Source organism: Bufo bufo, chromosome 3 (genome assembly GCF_905171765.1).
Source record: "Bufo bufo chromosome 3, aBufBuf1.1, whole genome shotgun sequence".
In the NCBI taxonomy this organism is placed as follows: domain Eukaryota; kingdom Metazoa; phylum Chordata; class Amphibia; order Anura; family Bufonidae; genus Bufo; species Bufo bufo.
The window spans coordinates 156,015,846-156,025,702 of record NC_053391.1 but is presented as its reverse complement, the minus strand read 5'-3'; the positions used below and the strand labels follow the sequence as shown (position 1 = coordinate 156,025,702).

The following is a 9,857-nucleotide window of genomic DNA, read 5'->3' as shown; positions in this document are numbered from 1 at the left end:
CGCCACCAATGTTTATTATACTGGGGTGTTGGGGGGGCGCACTGCGCCACCAATGTTTATTATACTGGGGTGTTGGGGGGGCGCACTGCGCCACCAATGTTTATTATACTGGGGTGTTGGGGGGGCGCACTGTGCCACCAATGTTTATTATATTGGGGGGGCGCACTGCGCACAACGATGGGTTAGGGAAATTTCACAGCAGAGTGCGCATGCGCTGGGAGCCTCGCCGGCGGTTAGGGTAGGGAAAAATTATGGGCCAGTGCACAGGTGCGGTGATCGGATGAATGTTCTCAGCAGGACACCGGCCGACACTGCGCATGCGCTGGGAGCCTCACCAGCGGTTAGGGTAGGGAAAAAGCACTGGCCCGTACGTAATTTTTCCCTTTCCTAACCGCTGGTGAGGCTCCCGGTGCATGCGCAGTGTCGGCCGGTGTTCAGCTGAGAACATCCATCCGATCACTGCGCCTGCGCACTGGCCCATAGTTTTTCCCTACCCTAACCGCCGGCGAGACTCCTGGCGCATGCGCACTCTGCTGTGAAACTTCCCTAACCTGACGTTGTGCGCCTGCGCGGCGCTGCACACCTCCTCACGTCATGTCCGGTGCGTCCGGAAGTGACGAGGGTAGGGAAATCTCACGAAGTAGGGAAGTATGACATTACACCGGCCTTTGGGGTGTGTGGGCTGGTAACTACTTGGTTGGATAGTCAGCCAGCCTATGCCATGATGCCAGCAACAAGCAGTGTTTTTTTTTTTTTTTTTGGGGGGGGCGCCACAAGGTTAGCTCGCACAGGGCGCCTGAACACCTAAGGCCGGCCCTGAGTGTATGTATGGGGTAACTGCTGTGCTGCTCCTATTCACTTCAATGATGTGCTTGAAGGGGTCATCCCCACTCTCCATCTCGGCTGATGCCGAGACGGAGAAGGGGTCTGGCTTAGCTAACCAATTGAGCCAGACAGTCGGCCTCTTCCAGCACATTATCAACAGGAAGCTCACTGCCTTTGTGAAAACAATTTCAGAAATGGAGCTTACTGGACCTCGAGCGGGTAGGTGAAATCGGAACAAGAATACAGTTTTCAGAAATAAACCATATTATTACTGTAAGTTTTATCTGGACAACACTCAAAACGGTTGCATGACCAAGAACTAGTTGGACAACATGACCATACTAGTTGCATGACCAAGAAAAAGAAGCTTTTAATCCAACTCATGCCGCAAAGCAAAGTGTCTGCTGAACATTCCCTTAATGTAAAGTGTCCCGGGCTTTTTGCGCCAAACACTCCTCAACCCATCCCCTCTGCTCAAGTAATGACTCTAGATTTGTCCTGAATGGACAATAGAACCATTAAGAACAGAAGGGAGGGATTGGGAAGCGTTCAGTGCAGAGAAACCAGGACACTTCACCATAAAGAAACAGCCAGTTGAGACATTTACATCATGTGAGGTGGACTGTAACTTCTATCTCTTGGTCATGCAACTAGTATAACCATCCACCTAGGCATGTTTTAATTGCTTTACAACTCACTTATCTAGTGTTGTCTGCATTTTTGAGGGGTCAAAACTGTAGACAGATTTCCTTTAACCTGCCTGTTTTCTCCCGCACAGGAATGGACTACCGTAAACATATTTACTCTCTTATTGCACCTTCATCCAAATATCATGCAACATTTTGAATCACATGAAGCCATTTTCAAGCAACAGCTTGCTATCCTGTAGATATACCATAAAAGTCCAGTTCGGGAAACCTCTTTAAGTTGAATCTTTTATATGTTTGTATTTTTTTTTTATGAAAACATTTTTTAGAAGAAGAAAAAAACAACATCAGATATTTATTGAACACGCAATTGTAAAATAGAATTTTGACACTCAAAAAACGCAATATGATTAAAAATGCTTTTATACAGTATATCACACATTAGACCGTTTTGCACTTAAAGTGTAAGTGAACTTAAAAAAAACCCATTTGATATGTCATATGTCATATTGACATCAAAGGTTTTGATCTGTGATGGTCTAAGCACTGAGACCTCCATTGTTCTGTAGAATGGGTGGGGGTTTTGATCGACAATGGTCTAAGTGCTGAGACTTCCATTGTTCCCTAGAATGGGTGGGGATTTCATCACTCCCACTGATCAAAACCATTAAAGGGTTTGGCCCCTTTCTGGTTATTGTTGACCAGTGTGTTTCTAAGATGAATATATGTCACTTACTAATATAGTCTTTGTTAAAATTCTGCACCATTTTCTATATTTCATGAGGTCTGCCCCCTTGTTTACAAAGTCTTTTGTGCTGTCCACACAGAAGTCCTGTCCAAAAAATGGTTGCTGATGGAAGGTTATGTGGCCAGGCAGATCACCTCCATGTGATGTCTCCTCCATTCAAACACACTGCACCTGCACTAAACTCCCAACAGAAGAAGTGAAGTTGGCAGGTGCAGTGTGTTCGAATGGAGGAGACATCACATGGAGGTTATCTGCCTGGTCACATGAGCCTCCATCAGCAGCCATTTTATGGACTGGACTTCTGTGCGGATAGCAGAAAAGACTTTGTAAATAAGGGATATACCTCATGAAATATAGAAAATAGTGCAGAATTTCAACAAAGGTTATATTAGTAAATGACTTTCTAATCATCTCACAAACACATAGATCAACAATATCTAGAAGGTGGCAGCCACCAATTTTTTTCAATGTTCAGTGACACTTAAAAGTTAATAAGTATATGGTTAAATCGCAAGATTATTAACAGCAGGATTTGACTTAAAGGAAATCTCTGAGTAGCTTCCTGTGTAGTCTTTAATAGTTTATTCAGGCTTTTGTTGTTGTGGGGAATAGAATGATATGGCCAGCTCTATAACCATCAATAGCTTTATAACCTGCTTACCACAACTAAATATACCTAGTGATACAGTTAAAGGGCAGGGTTATATACAGAATCACTTCATAACTTAGGCAATTTGTCCTACAGTAGTATGAAAATCTGGTTGAGAAGAACTGTAGTGGCAGCCATATTGTTTTATCTAATGCCCATGAATTGCCAGCTTTGCTTTAATCTCTCACATGTTTCTGAATTCCTATTTAAAGGGGATTGTACATCTGGACATCTGTCTAATAGGTATGGATCCCACCTCTGGGACACACTCCCCAGTCAAGAACAGGAACCCTTTGAGTGCTGTAGGTATGGATCCCACCTCTGGGACACACTCCCATCTCAAAAACAGGATCCCTTTGCGTGCTGTAGTGAATGGAGAACAGGCAGAACTGGATCTGTTGTGTACTGCAGTGAATGAAGAGAAGGCCACACATGCATGGCTCTCAGAAGTCTCATAGCAGTCAATGGAGTGAACAGTGCATGCGCGGCCTTCTCTTTATCCACTGCAGCACATGACGGGGTCCATTTCTTGAGGTAGGAGTAGGGTCCAGAGGTGGGACAGGCATCTACTGGACGTTTATAGTATATCCTATGAATGTGTCATAAATGTCTTGATAGGAATAAACCTTTTAGGTTTAGAGATTTTCTGGAATTTCAGTAACATAAGAACATATGAATTCATCTTCATCTTTTTTCATGAATGGAATTTCAACTACAGACTTGCTTTGCTCCTAAAACCGAAAAGAAAACAACAATTTGGTTAGATGTAGAAAACTAATAATGTGCGCAATGGATTTTAGAGAGGTTTTAGAGATGCCAATTATTGCACTCTCTAGATAAATAGTACATGCATACAAGCATTAAAATCTGTAAAATGAATGGTTTTATATTTGCAGATCCTACTTACATGGTATATGTATAGGTTGTCTAGCTCCTCTAGACCCCTGAAACTTATATTTATAACTACAGTACTGGATATCTATTCCAATTGTGCTGACCATAGAGAAGAGCCTGGCATAATATATGGTGGAGCTTTTGGTCCCTTACACTTACTTTAGCAGCTTATACAGTATATTAGGAAATGCTTCTTTTTATCCATGTTTTCTAACAAAGTACCAAATTGTACATTGTATGTACATAAAAGGTTCCGTACTGTAAATGTACAAAAATATTTGGTTGAAAGTTCCTCCTCTATAGCTGACAGGAAAGATTTGTGTCAGTTCGCCTGATCCATCTCTTACATAGTAACATAGTACATAAGGCCGAAAAAAGACATCTGTCCATCCAGTTCGGCCTGTTATCCTGCAAGTTGATCCAGAGGAAGGCAAAAAAAACCCTGTGAGGTAGAAGCCAATTTTCCCCACTTTAGGGGAATAAAAAATTCCTTCCCGACTCCAATCAGGCAATCAGAATAACTCCCTGGATCAACGACCCCCCTCTAGTAGCTATAGCCTGTAATATTATTACGCTCCAGAAATACATCCAGGCCCCTCTTGAATTCCTTTATTGTACTCACCATCACCACCTCCTCAGGCAGAGAGTTCCATAGTCTCACTGCTCTTACCGTAAAGAATCCTCTTCTATGTTTGTATGCAAACCTTCTTTCCTCCAGACGCAGAGGATGTCCCCTCGTCACAGTCCTGGGGATAAATAGATGATGGGATAGATCTCTGTACTGACCCCTGATATATTTATACATATTAATTTGATCTCCCCTCAGTCGTCTTTTTTCTAACGTGAATAACCCTAATTTTGATAATCTTTCAGGGTACTGTAGTTGCCCCATTCCAGTTATTACTTTAGTTGCCCTCCTCTGGACCTTCTCCAGCTCTGCTATGTCTGCCTTGTTCACAGGAGCCCAGAACTGTACACAGTACTCCATGTGTGATCTGACTAGCGATTTGTAAAGTGGTAGGACTATGTTCTTATCACGGGCATCTATGCCCCTTCTGATGCAACCCATTATCTTATTGGCCTTGGCAGCGGCTGCCTGACACTGGTTTTTGAAGCTTAGTTTGCTGTTTATTAAAATTCCTAGATCCTTTTCCATGTCAGTGTTACCGAGTGTTTTACCATTCAGTATGTACGGGTGACTTGCATTATTCCTTCCCATGTGCATAACTTTACATTTGTCAGTGTTAAACCTCATCTGCCACTTATTTGCCCAAGTCTCCAATCTATCCAGATCCCTCTGTAGTAGTATACTGTCCTCTTCAGTGTAAATTACTTTACACAGTTTAGTGTCATCTGCGAAAATTGATACTTTACTATGCAAGCCTTCTACAAGATCATTAATAAAAATATTGAAGAGAATAGGGCCCAATACTGACCCCTGAGGTACCCCACTAGTGACAGTGACTCAATCTGAGTGTGTACCGTTAATAAACACCCTCTGTTTTCTATCATTGAGCCAGTTACTTACCCACTTACAGACGTTTTCTCCCAGTCCGAGCATTCTCATTTTATATACTAACCTTTTATGTGGTACAGTGTCAAATGCTTTGGAGAAGTCCAGATATACAACATCCATTGATTCGCCGCTGTCAAGTCTAGAACTTACCTCCTCATAGAAACTGATTAAATTAGTTTGGCATGACTGATCCCTCACGAAGCCATGCTGATATGGCGTTATTTGCTTATTTCCGTTGAGATGCTCTAAGATAGCATCTCTCAGAAAACCTTCCAGCAGTTTACCCACAGACTCTGTTTCCAGGCTCTGTTTTTGGACCCTTTTCGAATATTGGCACCACATTTGCCATGCACCAATCCTGTGGGACATTCCCTGTCAGTATAGAGTCTGCAAATATCAGAAATAAGGGTCTGGCTATGACATTACTTAATTCCTTTAGGATACGGGGGTGTATGCCATCCGGTCCTGGCGATTTGTCTATTTTAATCTTTTTAAGTCGCTGATGTACTTCTTCCTTGGTCAGACAGGACACTTTTAATGGGGAATTTATTTTTACATTCTGCATGTCATTGTCATGCCCTGCTCAGACGATGTGCGGAGGTCTGTCAGATTAGCAGCACGTGTCTAATAATTTGTTTTGTTTTGGAGTCGTGCTAGATCCGCCTTCCTTCAGTTGCTCTGGGTGGGGTCATTGCCTTAAATTACTTTCATTCCCAGGGTGCCGTGCGGGTTATAGCTTCAGTCAGTTTGTGGAAGTAAGGAGTGAAGGATTGGCTTTTCCGGCTCAGATAAGATAAGTTGGTTTCTTATTTCTTTGGTTTGCTGTCTACGCTTTTGTGTGTTGTCTGTCCCCTCCTGGTTCGGAGGGAGCAGGCTGTCCCTTTTTCCCCTTTCACCATTTCAGGGATTCTAGGGTATTTTCAGCCCAGGCAGGAGGACACATTATTCCTACCTTCATGGTCTGAATGTGGGCAAAGCAGAATAGAGAGAGAAGTTAGGGATTAGCTAGGAGGTGACCTTATCCCCAGCTTCTCGCCTAGAAAACTTGTTTTGTGATTTATGTATCTTATATCCTGTCCGCTCGTGACAGTCATCTAACAGTTTATTTTCCTCAGTGAATACATTGGAGAAAAAAATATTTAACAGCTTTGCTTTCTCCTCATCGCTCTCTGCAACTCCCCCCTCATTACTCTTTAAAGGGCCGACACCTTCAGATTTATACTTTTTAACATTTATATAATTGAAGAACATTTTAGGGTTAGTTTTACTCTCTTTGGCAATTAATCTCTCGTCTCTAGTTTGGCCGCTTTTATTATTTTTTTACATGTTCTATTTTTTTTCCTTATAGTTTTTCAGTGCTTCTGTGCTACCCTCCTGTTTTAGTGATTTAAATGCTTTCTTTTTGTCATTTATTGCTTTGTTTACAGTTCTATTTATCCACATTGGTTTCTTTTTGTTCCTTAACCTTTTATTCCCATACGGCATATACCTCTCACAATGAGATTTTAGGATGTTTTTAAAGATATCCCATTTTGTGGCTGTATTTTTATTTTTGAGGACTTTGTCCCAGTTAGTTAGGCCTATGGCCTCTCTTAGTTGGCTAAATTTAGCTTTTTTGAAGTTTGGTATTTTTGTTCCTCCCTGTAGAAACGCTCTTTTGAATGATAATTGGAAGGTTATTACTTTATAGTCACTATTTCCCAGGTGTCCCCCAACCTGCACGTCTGTTGTTCTGTCAGGCCTATTGGTTAATACTAAGTCCAGTATGGCCGTCCCTCTAGTCGGGTCCTGAACCAGTTGGGAGAGGTAATTGTCTTTGGTTATTGCCAAGAACCTGTTTCCCTTATGAGATATACAAGTTTCAGTTTCCCAGTCTATATCTGGGTAGTTGAAGTCCCCCATAATAACCACCTCATTATGATTTGCCGCCTCGTCTATCTTGTTTAGTGGTAGATTTTCTGTGGACTTTGGTATATTTGTTCTTCTCTGACATTATCGGCTGACTGGGGCAGAGTCGTGAGTTCCCCACACATTACATTGTCAGTATGTCCCGACAAAAACGGCTGGTTTGGATGACGCTTATGTGCATGACATATGAAAATGATAGCCTAATCGGGATGTTTACTAAAATGCTGTGGCGTGCATGGAGGGACCACCATTCTGGTGCTGGTCAATACTACAACCCAAAAGACCTGTAACAGGATGGTTTGGTGCTTCTTTGATTTCATAACTTTTCAAGGATCTTTTGGGTTAAATCCCCACACCTTTTTTGTAAATGTGGTAGGGACTGTGAAAAGGGGATCCAGGATAGTTTCTCACCTCTCATTAAAATAAAGGAAATACTGACAGTGATGGCCATTTCTCCATGTTCGCCCGCGAACACATGCGGGCTGCCATCTTAACTCACAAGTCCGGCGATGCACAGGTAAGTCCTTATCTGTGCCTGCGCTGCGAGCCGGTCTGAAACAAATGCGGTCACCGGGAGCAGGCAGTAGCCGGGGGCCTTCATCGCGCTGTTCTCGGAACTGCCTGCTCCCGGTGACCGCATTTGTTTCAGACCGGCTCACGGCGCAGGCACAGGTAAGGACTTACCTGTGCATCGCCGGACTTGTGAGTTAGGATGGCAGCCCGCATGTGTTCACGGGCGAACACGGCGAACTGGTCATCACTGAACACTGAACCTGCTCCCTTTATCGTACACAAATCCTTGCAAAAATGTATGTACAGAGAAAGCCTGTATTTTATCACTATTACAGTGCATTAAATAATAGTAAATTATTTTTATAACATGATATTTCAAAAGTAAAAGAAAATAGGGTCAGACATACTAAGACTGTTGTTACATACACTAGTCAGTAAAAAGTAAAATGGTGTAAAATATGCCAATTTTTTTAAGTGACTCAGACCTCTTAATAAATATGGCACATGTTCTGGCAGTCTGTGCTCCAGAAATTCTAATCCATGGTCAGAAATGTAGTTTGTAGCTCCTGTGCCCCAATGCAAAATCATTCACAGACCCCTTTCTATCAAGCTTTATTTATAGTACTGGTCTCCTCATATGGTGAAGAGGACCCTCTGGATCATGGAGTAACTGCTCTCTCTGCATCCCCTGTAGTTACGCGTCTGTCTACGCCAGTAGCCATGAAGTATAATTTACAGCAGTTTCTGGCATAAATTACGGTAAAGAGGCCACTTCCGACATAGCCCCACCCACTTTATCAAGGCTTTTGAAAAGAGGTAAGAGAATTGAAATGTCTCAAATTGCCACAATTATGGTGTATGTCATAATGTGTGACTCTTTTAGGTCATAGAAGTGGTGTAAAGACAGTGACATAGATACCCAATAGTACTTTTATCTTGATTTTAAAAGATTTGTAGATAACGTGTAACTAAAATAAACTGCTAAAAATTTACTTACGGATTTTTCTTTTTGTTCGACTTGGTAAAATAATTTTAATGAGGGCCTAGGAACTTGTGGAAACAGTTTCTTCCATATTCTGAACCTTAAATAGCAAACAGAATTAAATACTTCAAATATGACTGAGAATGGACTCTTGTAATGCTGATAATATGATTGCCTATGGTAACAAATAATTGTGGGTAACCAGTGGAATATTGGTTTATCCTTCCTCATGCTTTTTTATTGGTTGCAGGTTATGATTTTTGTCATAGTATATAACAATTAAAGGCTTCTATACGAATATAAGCAAGTGTGTCAGGTTTAAGGATAGGTCCTCAGGATACGTCATCGATATCTGATGAGGGTCTGGATCCTGGCACCCCACACTGATCAGCTGCATAAAGAAGCTGTGGAACTCCAGTGTACACTGTGGTCTTCACCACAGTCACTATACAATCTACGGTGCTGTGCTTTGTTGTTATGCAGCAGGTGTGGACCCATGGGTCACTTGAACAGATTTAGCTTGGCGTTACTCACAAGGGCTAAGTGGCCATCCTGAAACCCCTATACAGAAATCTAGACTTCACTGCATAGGAAACATTAGGCCTCTTAGAGTAGTCTCTGTTCAAGTCAAGAGACACAGGTGCGGATCACGTAAATCAAGCAAAACCGTAGTCCGGAATAAATGGAGGTCAGAGTAGGCAGAGTACATATGATCCAGTAGGCAGTCTGAAGTCAAGACAGGCTGCTCAGGGTAGGACAGAGATCAGACAGAAGTCAGGATAGGCAGGAAATCCAGGAAACAGGCAGAAGTCTGTACACGGGCAAAATAGCACACCTTTGCAGGAAGTAGAGAACTGTAACCTATTGCTAAGGCACTTACCCACAGAGGAAGATGCCTTTCGTTTCCCTGGATGGCTGGCCAAAGGCTGGAGCTGAGCTACTGCAGCGAGGGAGCAGGGGAACAGGTGAGCAGTGATGTTTTTTTGCGCTTGCCAGGGAAAGTGGAGCGACAGTGGACATAGACCACCATTGTAACATTGATATTCTGTGAGGAGAAGACTTTAAACAGCTGATGGGCGGGTGTCAGGAATAATAACGCCACAAATCTGATATTGATGAGCTATACTGAGGATAAGCCAACAATATCTTACTCCTAGAAAACCCTTGCAATGAAG

The 9,857-nt window shown here is 42.5% G+C and overlaps 1 protein-coding gene across 3 annotated transcripts in view; it reads right to left on the bottom strand.

Moving 5' to 3' along the window:
- Positions 1–3,273: 3,273 nt before the first annotated feature.
- The window catches only part of LOC120994858 (granulocyte-macrophage colony-stimulating factor receptor subunit alpha-like), a 182,851-nt gene continuing 176,267 nt past the window's right edge, over positions 3,274–9,857 (bottom strand). For all 3 annotated transcript variants that reach the window (XM_040423713.1, XM_040423712.1, XM_040423714.1), the window contains 2 exons: positions 8,698–8,782; positions 3,274–3,600 (listed from right to left, as the gene is read on the bottom strand). In XM_040423713.1, coding sequence (XP_040279647.1) covers positions 3,505–3,600; positions 8,698–8,782 — 181 coding nt within the window. In that variant the 3' untranslated portion in view covers positions 3,274–3,504. The remainder of the gene's footprint in view (positions 3,601–8,697; positions 8,783–9,857) is intronic.